At 49.1% G+C, this 16,199-nt stretch overlaps 1 protein-coding gene across 2 annotated transcripts in view; it reads right to left on the reverse strand.

The window, feature by feature from the left end:
* The window catches only part of MXI1 (MAX interactor 1, dimerization protein), a 97,534-nt gene extending 81,703 nt beyond the window's left edge, over positions 1 to 15,831 (reverse strand). The window contains exons 1-2 of one of the 2 annotated variants that reach the window (XM_067024701.1): positions 15,360 to 15,831; positions 14,120 to 14,776 (exon numbers count right to left, since the gene is read on the reverse strand). In XM_067024701.1, coding sequence (XP_066880802.1) covers positions 14,241 to 14,776; positions 15,360 to 15,621 — 798 coding nt within the window. In that variant the 5' untranslated portion in view covers positions 15,622 to 15,831 and the 3' untranslated portion in view covers positions 14,120 to 14,240. Of the gene's footprint in view, positions 1 to 14,119; positions 14,777 to 15,359 lie in introns of those variants that run through there. The other variant, XM_059054902.2, reaches the window with a different exon arrangement.
* Positions 15,832 to 16,199: the final 368 nt, after the last annotated feature.

Raw genomic sequence — 16,199 nt, forward strand, 5'->3', positions numbered from 1 at the left:
ATTTTAATATGCTCTCCCTCCTTTTTTTTTCCAAAGTGAACAAGATTTCTAATGAGGTCAAAATCTGCAGAATTCTACCAGCCTTATTAAATATTACACTGGCACCACATTTAAGAACCAAATAGATGTTCCATCAAATGCAGGGAGACCCCAAATGAGAGATGTTCACAAGCCACAGGAGATTTTTTTTTTTTTTGTAAAAGCTTTGAAACAGGAACTGTGCTTTTTCAGCTGTTGGCTAGGTCACTTCAGATCTGGGCTTTCCCATTGGGTGTTGGTAACAACCACCTTCCAAAGGGACATGTTGGATAGGGGAAGAATGGAATTATTTAAAAGAAAATACCTGTTCACTCAGAACATCTGTAAGTTGAGGGTAGAAATAAAAATAAGGTTGAAAGTTTCTAATAAAGTTGAAAGTTTCTACCACTTCAGATCACAAATTGCTAAGGGCTACCCCAGGAACTTAAAAGAGGTAGCTTTATAACAAATATAAGTCTACCCAATGGGAGGTAAACCATGCAACATGCAATCAAGGAAAAAAGTACAAACTGAAAATACACATGTGTTCAAGATGGGTTTAAATCCATACATCATAAGCCCTAGCAGTCTATTAAGAGGGAGCAGGATGCTTGGAGCACATGCCTGGCCTTTCACAGTTGACCTCCAGGTGAATTAACCAACCCTTCTTTTAACGCCATGGACAAGAAGGAGATGAGGAGATGGAAAGTAGTGCGAGAATCACCAAAAGGCCACCTGCATATGTTGAAGAAGAGAAAAGGTGATGGTGATGGTGGGCAGTGTTAAGAACTGGTTTCCGTACAGAAATATCCAGCCTCTTCTAACAGCAAATGACCTGCTCCGGCTGACTCCCAGAGTTTTTGCATGGACATTGGCCACAAGGGCCTCCTACAGCACAAAGCCTGGGGCTCTAGCCTTGGGAGAGTGATGCTACCCACAGACCATCCCTCAGCACCAGCCCAGCCTGGGGAAGCCCAGAAGCAGCCATGGCCTTTCCTTTGCAGATGAATCCAATCTGAACTACAAATAGGGAAACTGAGGAAAAGCAAGGCTTCCAAAGTCTACTGACAAAAGAACCTGGAATCTTACCCATAGTTTCTGGCTCTTCTGTCCTCCCCCTAAAGTATCTCACTCAGGGGAGTCTCTTTTGAAGGCAGAAAGAGTCCTCCAGAGTCCCCCAGCCCTGTGACAAACAGCCTGGATGGGGACAGTCTGCCCTCTGGAAAAACATAGCAAAGCTCTTCATTCCTGGGGTCCTCTCCCTGCACCGTTTACTCAATGTAAATTTTCAAATGATTTACTGCAGATCCATGAGCAATGGAGGAGGCTGGTCTGTGTTATATCGTTTCTGCAGACAGGAAAGATGAATAGAGGGGAAGGGGCCACGAGGTTAAAGTGCAAGTCCGAAGTCACTGTCTTAGTGACACCTGGTGCTTAAGAGAACTTCCCTGAAACTACAAAGTGCATACTGTGTGGGGCACTGTTTTCCGCAACTATCTTTGAGGGTGGGGATCTTCAAATAATCAAGGTTGGGAACAGGGGAGGGTAAGTCCTGAGCTTCTTACCTAAGTAAGAACCGTTAACAGTTATACATCTTTCCATCCCCCACCCCAAAATGACAACCGCAGCCTCCTCCTCGCCTCTCCCCTCGGAGCCCAGAAACGTGAAGAGCAGCAGAAAACCTTTTCTTCTGCCCAGTGAGTCAGCCTTGCCTAACTTCATGCGTAAGCTCTCCTCGAGTCAGCAGCAGCTCAGAGCTGCGGGTCTGTGTGCAGCCGAGATAAATTTGGGTCTAGAAGGGATGACGTAATGCTAAACCCGAGAGGTAGCTGCCGCCTCCCAGGGCTCCAGTCGCCAGGGCTGCCGGCTGACATCCCAACCACACGGAAAAGCACCACGACCCAGGTGCCTGAGCTGGGGATAAAGGGAAAGAAAGGACATGAGGGTGGAGGAAACAGCAGGGGGAGGCAGTGTTAACCTGAGATCGCTGAATCTGGAAGTTTGTTGTTTTTTAACTTTGGTTTTCTGGTGAGATCAGGCCACTGGCAGAGGCTCAAACAGCTGCACTTGACTTCCACCCTGGCCTATCTCTTCCCTGTTAGAAAAGGGCTTCTTACATTTTATTAAATGGCCCTTATAACAGCAGCCTATTTCGGTGATTATAAGGGATGTGTTAATCTCTCAAATGTCCTCTTCCTTCTTTTTTGCATTAACTTGGATCCAAGAAGAAATCTGCATTGCAGGACTCAATTAATATGCACATGTAAGACTCTTGCCTACCCCGGAGCACCCCACTTGGGGGTGCAACTGATAAAGTATGCAGGAGGATCTTGCTAGGGCCATGCCAAGTGAATGTTCCCCCAAATAACATTTCATGGTTTGTCTCATAGAAGTTTGTATCATTAAGCTTATTCCTCAATCCAGCCTCCATTTTTCAGATGCAAATACTGAGGCTCAGAGAGGTATGGTAACTTACCAAGGTCACACAGTTATCTATCAAACTGATGGACAAGGGTTAGGACTCAGTCTTACAGACTCTCATCCTGTGCTTTCTACCCATCTCCATAATTCTTTTTCTAGTTGATTTGTGGTTTTAAAAATAAATAGGTAAATATGGGGTTTCCCTGGTGGTGCAGTGGTTAAGAATCCGCATGCCAATGCAGGGAACACGCGTTCTATCCCTGGCCCGGGAAGATCCCACATGCCGTGGAGCAACTAAGCCCATGTGCCACAACTACTGAGCCCGTGTGCCACAACTACTGAAGCCTGCGTGCCTAGAGACCATGCTCTGCTACAAGAGAAGCCACGACAATGAGAATCCTGCACACTGCAACAAAGAGTATCCCCTGCTAGCTGCAACTAGGGAAAGCCTGTGCACAGCAATGAAGACCCAACACAGCCAAAAACCAAAAAACAAAAACAAATAAATAAATTTATAAAAAATAAAATAAAATAAATAACAAATAAATAGATAAATAAAGTGGAATACATTTTCTGGTCTTTTAAATTTATGGAGCTCCTCTCCTTTAAATATCTAGATCAAGTTACATTCCAAAGGGATCCAAAGCCTGTTCTGTTTCATCTTCTGTTCAAGGTTCATTCTTCCCTAAGGAAAGGGAAGAATCAACTCCTCTGCTGGTGATGACCACAAGCCATGGGCCCAACCTCCCTACATCACTTTAATTAAAAGACCAGCACAGGTAAATGATCTTTGTTGTATGGAAGTAGCTTCCTTCATTAGGAATGCCTCCCGAATACTTTTTTTCAAATGACATTTTATCATGTGTTGCTGTAGTCATGTATTATTCTCCTTTAATTTGTGGTTATAATCATTTATACTGATAGATTTTGTGACTTTCAGCCATCTCTGGCATATATCCTGGTCAGCCATTGTATGTTGTTCTTTAAAACTGCTCATTCCATGGGTTAATATTTTGTTTAGAATGTTTGCCATCTATATTCAAAAGCAAGAATGTACTGTAATTTTTTGTTGCACTTATCAGGTTTTGGATGCAATGACCTATTCTTTCAAAGTTAAATGCAATTTGATTTTAAAGCCTTAAAAAAATATATTACCAGAGGCCTTCCCCTGCTGCTAAGAGGATGCCCCACATTCTTGACACAGCCCTGGGTAACCCTCCCTCCCCTGCCAGGAGCCTGCCTACAGTTGCCCTGCCTCACCACCCCTTGGCATCATCACTCCCTTCCAGGCGGCAGAAACTTGTGGAGGTCACTCTTAGGGCCAGCCAGGCCCTGGACACTAAATCACACACCTGGCCCTGCTGCCTCGTGGCTGAGTTCTCAGCTTCAGATGCACTATTTAGAATAAAACACCAGGGGCTTCCCTGGTGGCGCAGTGGTTGAGAGTCTGCCTGCCAACGCAGGGGACACGGGTTCGAGCCCTGGTCTGGGAAGATCCCACATGCTACGGAGCAACTGGGCCCGTGAGCCACAATTACTGAGCCTGCGCATCTGGAACCCATGCTCCGCAACAAGAGAGGCCACGACAGTGACAGGCCCGCGCACCGCGATGGAGAGTGGCCCCCGCTTGCCACAACGAGAGAAAGCCCTCGCACAGAAACTAAGACCCAACACAGCCATTAATTAATTAATTAATTAATTTTTTAAAAAAGTTTAGAATAAAACACCAGGCCTTTGCCTGGCCAAAGATGTCTGTGATCTCACCATCACTTCTATTTCCAGCATTCTGATTCTAGGATTCTGGGATTCTCCAGAGATCCTAGAACAACATGCCTCCACTTGCCTACTAGCTGCTACATAATGAGAGCCAACTATGTGCGTGGTGCCACTTGTATAGTCAGTTCATTTAATCTTCTACACACCTCCGAGATTCCTGTTTTCCCGATAAGGCCCCAAAAGGTTAAGTGATTTGCCCAAGGTCACATAGGTAGCAAACGGATTCAAACCTAAATTTCCCAACTTTTGGACCCCACTGCATATGTCAGGGTATGTTCCATCAGATAACGTCAGACAAAATTGGTTAGGGCGATGGTCTCACCCAGGCGTAATACCATCCGCCTAGAAGATTTCAGAAATGTGTAGGATTGTCTTTCTTGAGTGTCAACATGACTGGGGAGTTCTACTGGCATTTAGTGAGTACGAACCAAGGATGTTAAATCGTGCAGTATTCCAGACGCATCTGCTCAAGAAGAACCGTCTCATCAATAGCTCCCTTGTTGATAAACACTAGGTCAGAAGGTGAAAGGCAGAGAACTCATCATTCGCTCAACGAATATTCCTTAATCCTCCATTACATGCTGGGCACTAACCTAGATGCTAACGAGAACAATGAACAAAACTGCTTGTGCTCTTTGTCCTCAAGGTGCTTGTATTCTAGCCTGATAGACAGATGATAAGCAAGTAAAATCATTGTAAACTGTGATTAGTAGGATAAGGGATAAATAATAAACGAGATGGGGGGGGGCTTCCCTGGTGGCGCAGTGGTTGAGAGTCCGCCTGCCGATGCAGGGGACACGGGTTCGTGCCCCGGTCCGGGAGGATCTCGCATGCCGCCGAGCGGCTGGGCCCGTGAGCCATGGCCGCTGGGCCTGCGTGTCCGGAGCCTGTGCTCCGCAACGGGAGAGGCCACAACAGTGAGAGGCCCGCGTACCGCAAAACAAACAAACAAAAAAACGAGATGGGGGTAGCTTCAGGTAGGTAGAGGGATTAGGGCAATCGCAAGGGCTGTCTAGGCAGCTTCTCAAACTTTAATGAGCACACAGATCACCTGGGAATCGTGCTAACGTGGAGATTTGGATTCAGCAGCTCTGGGGTGGGACCTGGGAGTCCCATTTCTGACAAGGTCCCAGGAGACACCAGGGCTACCCATCTTCAGACCACACTCAGGTTAAACAGTAAGGTTGGCAGCCATGCAGGGAATGTGGATTTTATTCTAAGTGAGATAGGTAGGAAACTATTGAAGGGCTTTAACCAAATAAATGACATGAACCCAGTTATATTTAAGTTCACTCTAGTTTCCCAGATCTCGATGGAGGAGAGGAAGAGGTTGGACCTAGGCCGTTTGACCAGAACCAGCTGGCCCACACCGGCAAGGTGGCAGCCAGGGCCTAAAGCTCATCTGTGTGGCTCACGCTTGCCAAGCATGGGCCAGACCAGTTGCCCTACAAGCTCAAGTGCCTTCTGGAAACCTAGTAGAGCCTGACAGGGTGTGGATTTACACCCTTGACATTGTAGCAGCCGGAGTATCAGGAGCCCTACTGGTTGGGTGAGTTCCCCAGGGGGTGCTGGGCAAGGTGGCACTGCACGGGGAAGTGGCAACACCCTAGACCACTGCCTTCCAGAAAAAAGGGCCCTATCTGGCTTCAGTGTCAATACCTAAAGGGTCCCAGAAGGTTTTGGCTGCCCTCTCTCTGCCCTAGGATGAGTGGGAAGTAAAGGAAGTCGCTCCAAGGAGGCATTCCCAAGGGGACCCTCAGCCTGAACCTCAAACATTCCAGATTCCATTTCTTGCCTCTTGCTCTCTGACACTTCTCTCAGAGTCCTGAAGTCTCCTAGGAAGAAAGAAAAACCTGGTTTTGAGTCTCAACTCCACTGTTTGTTAGCAGGTGGCCTTGGGGAAGTTAGTTAGCCTTGCTAAGGCTAAGGCTTTCCTCATCTATAAAATGAGGATAATGACAGCACCCTCCTGTTGGATGATTGTTAGGATTTAATATAAAGCACTTAGCATTGTGCTGGCACATAGTAACTGCTCAGTAAAAGGGCACCATTATCATTATTCCTTTGGAAAACAGAGACAACATTGTATTTGTCAGCAGTCTCCTTGGGGACAGGCTATCAGACTCGCAGGAGACAGGCAAGTATTATTTACTGTTCTCTATTTGTCTGTCACTTGCACTGGAATATAGAACTGGAACTGGAGACCATACATACTGCACTTGGGAAGCAACAAGCCCAGTGCTTGGCTCCTCACAGGTGTTATAAATTTTACAGCTGGTGGAAAAAAGGAAAGAAAGTTGCATGCAAGGTACTCAGAGTCTCGGGTGTCAAGAAATATGGTAGAGATGGTCAGGTGTGGTGGAGGTAAGAGGGAGATAACACAGGGACATGATAAGGAAGTTCTGGGCCCCTGTAGAAATAAAATCAAAGGCCACATGCGCTTACACTTGCCACCCATGGCCCAAAACAGAGCAGCCCTGGGCACGCCCTCCATTTTAATACAACAGTATTAAAATAGTCCCGAATCATCTTTATTCAAGTATCCTTGCTAATGGCAATAAAGACACAGAGTAAAAATATCTCAGATAGCAGGTAATCCAAATCCCCTTTTATTAGCTTTAAACTTCCCAATCTTTCTCTCCCTCAGGACACTGTGTTTATCTTTCTAATTTTGCTGTGTTTAAATTTCCTTAGCAGATACTGGAGTTGGATATTAGAGGTATGAGGCCAAGGGCATGTTGTACGGGAGAGCAGGCTTGGTAGGAGCACTGCTATGACCAATCCTCCAAGTGCAGAGTGCCCCCGTCTATAAAGAACTAGGAGTGGAATGTGCTTATTGACAAGGTTGCTTACACAGTACTTGATTTCCTAAGCTCAGGCAGCTTAAAAAAAAAAAAAAAAAAGTCAGATCTGTAAATATTACAAGGATAAACACAAAACACAAAGGATTTTAAACACCAGGCTGGGGGGTGGCAGGGTGCATGCAGGGAGGGGAGGGACTATTCTTTTTTTTGGAAGCCCGGCACAAATTTTTGTTCTATCTGTAATGATGGCTAGAACCAAAGACACAAAGCCCAAGTCAGATGCAGTCCCACATTGTTGGGGTTTACTTTAAGACAACTGAATTTCTAAAATCTGGCACTGCAATAGAGTATAACTCCATGATGGCAGGAAACTGTACTTCCAGGTCCTAGTACTGAGCCTGACATAAAGCAGTGTGTACCCCTTAAATACCAGTTTGATGGATGGATGAATGAACAAACTCACAGAACACATTTAGGGAGAATTCCTGGCATGCAATATAATTCCACATTTTATAAAATTATTTGCCACAGGGGCCTTTTAAAGAAAGCTTCTCTAACCTAAATTTTTAAAAAAGAGATCCTATTTACATATATTTCCTGGAGATGTATTGCTCAAAACAAGGGTCACCTGAACTTTCAAAATATTTCACAAGCAAGGGGCCCTGTACAGCATTCTGCCAAGATGAGGAAGCAAAGAAGGAACCTCCAGCTGGGGAGGATGGTGGCAAATGCCCATTCGCTTTGGCTGGAGAGATCAAGTCAGCTGCTGACAGCTTTAACACCTCCAGCCAGGCCACTCAGGGACAACAGTATCGAGAAAATTATTTCCCTTTAGTTTAGCAGAAGAGCCAGAGAGCAGGTGTCTCTCCCTGCGGAATTGAAGCTTCTCTCCAGTGTGAGGCAGAGCTCCACCCTCCACCCCCAGAAGGAGGCCCCTCTGGGAAGACTTGAATTCCTCCTCCTCAGTTAAGGCTGGGTAGCCATCCTGTCACTGACATTGCCTTTGGCTCCACCCACTCCCCTCACCCTAAATGTAAAAGAAAATGTTTCTTCTAAATGGTGAATTCAAATTAGCTCAATTTTGAGAGACTACTGAGAATGTTGCAATGACCTTTGCAATAACCGGACACACCCCGAGATCAGTAAACCAGGGTTGAGAATTGCTGACTTTATGAGCACCTGACTTGTAAAACAAAAGCCCAGTTTGGGGCTCTGCCTGGGACCCATTCTCACGTCAGGTGGGAGGGAACACAGCCCAGAAGGACCTGGTTCTGCCTCTCCTGTGTCATCTTGGGTAAGCCACTGTCCCTCTCTGGGCCTCGGCCTCCCCATCTGTATAGTGAGGATGATGGCTGCTCTGTGACCTCTAGGGCTCCTCCTGGCCCTGATGCTCTCCGCCTTACCACCTGCCTCCTTTAAAACAGAACCCAAAAGGGAGTGGAAGGCAGAATGAGAACTGGTTCAGAAGGCCAGGCTACCATAAACCTTCCCCCGTTTCTTCCTGCTGAAAATGCCTTTATTCATTCTGCAGGAAGATTCCCATTTCTTGCTGGGTTATTGCTTTTTATACTTTGTTTTCTTTCTCTCTCTTTTTAACTCAAAAGCCACAAAACCACAAGTCACCTCCCCAAAACGGGTCATTTGGAAGCCAGTGCTATCAGGGGTTAGGTGTGTCAGGCCTGGCATACTGGTGGTATCTAAGTGAAGACCAGGCCAGGGCAACCATGGGCTTCTCCTCCAGAAACCCAGTTTAAATCAATATTTATCCAACTGTATTTATAGAAAGTGGTGGTGGTAGGGAAGGGGGGCGGTAGGGAAGCAGGGGGATCTAAAACAGAACAAGCCACAATGACTGATGCAAATCTTTGTGGCCAATTCATTTCTGCAGGGCCAGGCTTTTTTTTGAAAGGCAAAAGACCCAGCTTTTGGTGAACCTGCTGTTGGCCCTAGTACCATAGCAACAGCCCCAAGTCCTCTAATATGTCCAGAGGACAGACTTGGGAAAGGCAATAGGAGGTGGGTAGTGTTTCCTAGGAGCCTAAACTTGAGTTAGGGCCAGCAGACTTGAACAACTCTGAAAAACAAAAACAAAATCTCTCTGGTTGGCTCTTCTGTCTCCAGCTTCACTTCTAAACCTTTTCTAAGCAGAGTGTGTGCAGAAAGACCCTGGACAATCAACAGGGTGTTATAAACACCCGCTCTGCTTCAGATTATTGGGTGACCTTGAGCAAGTCATTTCACCTCTCTGGACTTCATTCCTTGCCTGGAAAATGCATACACGTATATATGGTTAAAACTGTAGGCTCAGTCGAATCAGAGGCCGAGGTTCAAAACTCAGCTCTGCCATTATTAACCCTGTGACCTTTGGGCAAGTTACTCAGCTCCCTGTTCCTCGGTTACCCCCTCTGTAAAATGGGGGTAATAGAAGTGCATATGCCATGGGGTGGTTGTGAAGATTGGAGGAGATAACGCATGTTTAGCCCCATTCTTTACCAAGTAGAGTCAGTGCTCGATAAATAGTTGCCAGTGTTGACATTATACAATGCAATTAGTTGCTGCTGCCGCGGCATGCTGGCACCCTCTTCATTTCCTTCAGTTCTACCCCCAGACTTCTGCCAGCCATCCTCAGATGAAAACCCCCATTTCTAGGTGCATCAGTGGGAGAGTGTTTTGGTCAGAGAGGGCAGGGAGGTGAGCAGCTGTTGTTTTGCCTTGGATCTGATAGAGCTTCCCCCCCACCCCCCACCTCCCAAACCAGGAATGGCTCAGTTCAGCTTCTCTAACTTCCAAGGTCCGGATGCTTTTCCTGGGTTCCCTCCACAGGTTACCCAGTCCCTGGGAGCTCTGGGACTCTGAAAGCCACAACAGTATCCTCAAAAGTCTATTTCTGGCCTTTACCTATGGGCAGAGATAATATTTAAAACTGGAAAAAAAGTTGAATCTGAGGAACATAATTTAGGATGCAGAGGAAACAGAAGCCTGATTTAATAATGCTCTTTACATAACTCCACCAAAAACAAGTACATCACTCCACTCCCATCATAAATCAACCCATGGAGTTTTCAGAAAAAAAAGCAATTGCACATAGTACATGCTCAATACATATTTGTGGAATGAATGAATGAATGAATCATAAGATCCTGCTGTACCGAAATGTGACCTAGGTGAAGGTTAGTTGCCACCAAAGCCCTCAATTTTAGCATAAGTTGCGCTGGTTTCCTGCTCTCTAAATCAATAACTGATCCATCTGTAGGGTCACAGCTGATGTAGTTTCAGCTCTCTAGGCCTGAGGTACCATCTCCTTATAAGCCCTGGTCTTTACAGCCCAAGAGCATTCTGCATTGATAATGGGAGACATCCTCCCTCCTTGGAAGAGATCAGTATTTCCAACTCTTCTCCAAGTCTTCAGAAAGTCTGTCATGTGTCCCCTGGCCTTCAAACCTGATCACTGTGCCACAGCCAGTAAATGACAAATCCAACCAATCAAAGGATGTATATAGTCTACCGTATGTGTATGCCCAGTGTTATGCAACGGTGACATATACTGAAATACCATAAGTGATCTTTTCCCTTAAGATGCTAATCTTCTCCCTGTGAGGATAAAGCTAATGCACAGCAAGCAAGTAGAGAACTGCTGATTATCAAGGCTCAAAGAAGTGACTGTTTTGAGCACCTACTATATTCCAGGTACTTTAAATGGAGCATCTCAGTTCAGCAATGGCAGGAGGCCAATGCTATTGTTATCCTTGTTTTACAAAAATGAAATGAAACCTCAGAAAGGTTAGGTAACTTGTGCCCAAGGTCACACAGCCAGTAAGTAAACTGTGAAGGGGGAATTTAGGCCCTGCTTTAGGTGACTGTAAAGCTTTCATTCTCTCAACTACCGTGACTTAAGAAATATCCAGGGGAGGTTTCCTGGAGGAGGTGGGAACTGACCTAGGCCTTGAAGGGTAGGTAAGACACAGATAACTCTAGGGGAGTAAGAGAATGAGGGCATTTTAGACAGAGGGAAGAGTCTAAGTTAAGCATAGACACATGACTGTAAAGCCTGCTTGCTGGTGGACCTGGCAGACGGGAGCCGAGGAGATTAAGTCAGGAAGGCAGGGTAGGGCCAAATGACACCACACAGCAGCAGCTTACTCTAGGCAGGAGGAAGAGGCTGCTCTTTGGCCTGTCCATGCCCTTAGGAAAGCACCTCACCCTCAAGCCCAGGTAATGCACTCCAGAGAGCCACCCATGGCTTCTACTCCCATTTAATCATTCTTTTCTATCTTAAGCATTGCCCCAAAGCCACCTTCCCTACAGACTGGGAAGGCCTTTTCTGTCCTGTAGACCTTACCGGTTATAGTAACTTCCACTTGCCTGCTGAACAACTTTTATGCACATAACACCCTTTTGTGAATTTCTTTCTTAGTTCCTTTCATTTTTAACCTTTTCCAAAACAGGAAGTACATATTTTTTCTCCTAATCAGTCAGTCCTAAATTGCCATCCCTCCACTGGACCCCAAATGGATATGGGTGATATGTCAGAGGTTATTTATGTATAATTTCTGAATTTGTGATAACAGGGTCACAGTATCCATGATTAATATTTCTGGAGGCCTTTAATTTGAGATTCTCAGGGATTCACATCAGTTGGAACTTTGGGAGAATGTACCAGCATATCCTAAGCAATCCTTGCCTTGCACAGAGCAGTCAATACTGAGTGACTTAATTTGAACACCCCAAGAAAACTCATTATACATACTGAGAATAGTTCAGTACTGTGTACACTCAGTGACCTCTCCTAGTACAGAAACCTCAAAGAAGCCATGAAAAGCAGTTCTGGTGACAACGGAAAATAAGGCAAGCTCCTGCCAAGTAAATACTTTGCAAACGGTAAAAGCGGAACATGTAAACTCGTGACCAGGGCCTATCGGTGCATTTCGAGAATGTCTCACAGAACCCGAAATGGAAAATTGAGGCTCAACACCCAGGTGAAGAGCGTCCCTTTAAGAAGGGACTGTACCAGCTGGCCACACTAGAGCTCCCCGTGATTTTCTGGCTTGCCTCCTGGCTCCACCTCCCCAGTCTCTGGCCTCAGCAACGCGTGACGTCATACAAAGCTGAAGCTTCCGATTGGCTGAGCGACGCTGCTAGGTCAAGTCCAGTCAGAGGAAAGAAGTTTGTCTCCATGTGGAAACCATGTGTCTCTAGCTGGGAGGGGGAAGAGGAGGAGGCGGAGAAACTGAGATCAAGTGATTACTGGAGAACTGGCTGAAATGAAAGCGGGGAGATTGTGCACCTGAGCCGGCCAGTAATGCCCTTTGCAGTAGTGACCTAAGAAAACAAGCAAACAAAAAACCTTGCCCAACTAACAAAACTTGAGCCCCCCCTCAGTCATAAAAATAATTTAAAAGCTAGGGTCCTTGCTTCCTTCCGAAAATCAGGGACCTGAGAAACGCTGGAATCCTATCGGAACGCCTAGATTCCCCTCCCTCCCCCAACGACTGAATGATGTAAGCGTTTCGGAAAGCGGGGCTCTGAAGCAAAACAAGTCCTGCGCGCGCGGAGGGACCCTCAGTGACCGAACCCGACGCACGCACGACCCGCCCCCCGACTCGCGTTATTGCTGTGCACACGCGGACCGCCGTGACGCGCGGGCATTGTGTGAAGCGAGCAGAAAACAACGGCGAGCGCCGCCAGCGCGAAGAAGCACCCCTAATAAAATGAGGCAGATGTAGGGCCCGCTGTTTTCCGTACCAGGAGACCGAGACTGGGCGGGAGGCGGGGCGAGAGTGGGGAAAATAAAGTGGCCTCCGTGGGCCGCTCCAATTTTAAGGGGAGATAATAGAGGGCTCTGCGGATGGTCGCCCCATAGTTTGCTGGAGGTCACCCTCGCCTGCGTGAGCTGTTGGGGAGGGGGCAAGGGCCTCGAGTGGAGTTCCCGCTCTCGGGGAAATCTGGGGGCCGCTGGCATCACGTCATGCTGAGCCAAACAGCGGCTGCGAAAAGAGGCAAGAGAGCTAAAAATACTCCCGCGGGGAGCCGGCCGAAGGAGGGGGGCAGCGGGGCCGAGGGGCTGATTACGCACACGAAGTTGACTTCGATTGGGGCGCCCAGGTTCCCAAGCCCCTCTCGGGGTCTTGCAGCGCGGACGCCTCGGGAAAGGGACCAGGAGGAAGCCCCTTGGCTTCCACGGTCTTGGGAGCCTGGCTCCGCTGCCGCTGGCTCGCCCGGTGCGGGGCAGCCCGGCCAAGCGCGCCCGGCCCTCTGCTTACGTGACTGGTGGCCACGCCAGAGCCCCGGCACCGGTAAACAAGGAGGTGGCGGCGGCCAAGGCGGCCGGGGGAGCGAGGGTGGGGGCGGCGAGGTGGGGAGCAGAGGTCTCCGATTGTCTGCGAGTGCGAGGGGCGGGGGGCGAGGGATGCGGTGGAAGCTCCAGCAGCCTGTTTAGTACACTCTTCTGTAGAGGGGGGCGGAGGGGGCCAACCAGGTTTGCCACACACTGCCAAGGTGCCCTCTTTGGGTGCACCCCGGCCAGAGCCGGCGCCACGGGACAGACTCAGGGGAACAGGGCACCCGGGCGGGGGATAGCGTAAGAAATCACGCCCCTCCCCCCTCCAACAAAAGCGAACACACCAAACAAAACCACGTCTTCCCCCACCTCCCCACCAGCTCTGGCTTTTCAGAAACTACCGTACTGACGAATGCACACTGCCCCCCCCCCAAAAAACCCGTGAATAATCGCAAACATTCAGCTACACGGCCGACGATGCGCCTTTCTCGCAACCCAGGCACTCCGAGAAAACAGAAGAGAAGAAAAGAACGCACCACCGACCACGCTACACAAACCCCTGTTTTTGCCTTAAGCTACTGCACGATTTCGCTGCCATCACACGGTTGCTTTAACCCCTAAAGCCTGGGGTGTCGGTCAGCTAAGGTGTTTTTGTGTTTGAGGGTTGTTGTTGTGTTTGGGGGAGGGGGGAGTAGGTTGCAAGATCTGACACGTTGCAATCGGACCCTTTCTTTCTTCCTTTCTTTCTTTCTCTCTCTCCTCCTCTCTCTCTCTCTCTCTCTCTCTCTCTCTCTCTCACACACACACACACACACACACACACACACACACACACACACTCTCATCTCATTGATCTTCCTACTTGTTCGGACAGATTAAACAGCCTGCTTTTCTCTACTCTTGTCGGTTTATATTCCTCGGCCCCTTCGCCCTTCTCGCAGCTATTATTTGTGAGGACCGTGCTGGAAACGCCGCACACGCGTGCCCCCGTTAACGGCGCTGAGCGACTGCCTGGGGAGGATGGGGGGGACCCAGTTGGCAGAGGCAAAAATGAAACAAACAAATACAAAAAGGAGGACAGGCCGGGGTGGGGCTCCCAGAACCCCCTCCCCAAGCATCGCTCTCCACCTGAATCTGGGGTGGTGGGGGGGAACAGTAGAAATCCACGAGGAAGGCATTTGCCTTCCTTGCCCAGCGCGCTCACTCGGGAGCCTTATCCCGGAAAATAAAAAAAACGAACATAACAGCCTACACCTTCTTCCATAACTATTGTTTCCTGCGAGATCCCAAAGTTTCCTTCTGGCTGCGTCCCCCTCGCCAAGTTTCCCGGGCGCAGGACAGCGGGTCCGGGGCGAGCTGCTGGGGGTGCTTGGCTTTGCCGGCCTGTTTCTTTGGGGGGGGGGGGCGGTGAGGAAACCACAGGGCACCAGAGGCGCAGGAGGACTGTATCCGTGGACGCGATGGCCTGAGCCCAGCCTTGCTGCGAGAGGAGAGGAAAAAGCAAAGTAGACAGGAGGGAGAAGCAGAGCTGAGCCAGCCCGAGCCCACGCCGTGGAGGGCTGTTTGGTTGTTGGTGTTATCGTTGTCGTGTGTGTCTGTGTGTTTTCTTTCTGGAACCGCTGAGCTCTGCCTACAGTTTCCAACTTTCGGCTTCTAATCCCCACCCCACCCAGGAACGAGCGACAGAAAAACAACACTTGTCTGCCCGAGAAGGCTCCGGAAAAAAAAAAAAGGAAGAAAGGCGACCTCGAAGAGATGAGCTCTCGGCTCAGTTGTCAGCAAACAACAACACTCCCCCGCTCCTCGGCCCAGCGGTCCTGCCAGCCTCTGGGAGACGGACAGACGGACGCACCGACAGGCCCCCCCCTTCCCCCCGCTCGTCTTTGTTACATCTTTAGCAGCTTTGTGCGTGCGTGTCCTTTCTCCGGTGTCATCGGCTTTACTGCCGAGGGCTGGATGTGTGTGTGTTGGGGGAGGGGGGTCAAGCAGGCGACAGGGGTCGCCCAAATGGGCGAGGAAGAAAGAGCTGGGCGCCGAGGAGGAGCCAGCGCCCCCAAACTTACTTTTGTTTTCTTTCTCGATCTGCTCCAGGTAGCTGGCGGCCTCGAGCAGAATCTGCACGTTCTGCAGAAAAGTGTTGATGTGCTTCTCCATCGAGTTCTCGCTGGTGTTGAAAATGTCCGAGAAGGGGCACCTGAGCTTGGCCCCCGCGAGCTCCTCTGGCTGGGCCGGGGGCTGGGGCGCGGTCACGGCCGGGGGCGCGGCGGGGGCCAGCCCCGCACCCTCGCAGCGCGACTCCTTGCGCGGCCGCCCGCGTTTGCCCATGGAGGAACCGGGGTCCGCCGAGCTCGTCCTGTTTTGGGGCTGCGCTGCCCGGCCGAGCTCCGGGCCCCAGGGGAGAACCGGCTGGCTGGAGCGAAGGCGCCGAGGCGAGGAGGCGACCTGACTTTCCGAGCCTCGCTGCGTGCAGTTGTGTGTCTGAGTGTGTGTGTCCGTCTCGCAGTGGGTCTGTGTGTATGGGAGATTGAATGAAGCTACAGGACAGACGGAGGCGCTCTGGCGCCTGGGTCCTAGTGCGAGCCGGTCGCCATCGGACCGGTCAAAATAAAAGGTGGAGACAGGCGAGGCAGGGACCGCCCCCTGCCCGTCCCCGCACACTTCCCAACTCTCCCCAGATCCTACCACATCGTAGAGCATAGGATTTAAACACGAATGGAAAAAAATACTCGAAGGCTCTGAGCGCACCGGCATAAAAACAAACTACTAAGCTATTTTTTTCTTCACATAAGAGTAATACCAATGCCTGGCACATAGTAGGTTTCCAACAAATGGGAGCTGCTATTACTTAAAAAATAAAAGCCCAATCCAAAATATCGTCACATGTGACCTCAAGTTCTCTTCCC

Source organism: Kogia breviceps, chromosome 2, assembly GCF_026419965.1.
Source record: "Kogia breviceps isolate mKogBre1 chromosome 2, mKogBre1 haplotype 1, whole genome shotgun sequence".
NCBI lineage: Eukaryota > Metazoa > Chordata > Mammalia > Artiodactyla > Physeteridae > Kogia > Kogia breviceps.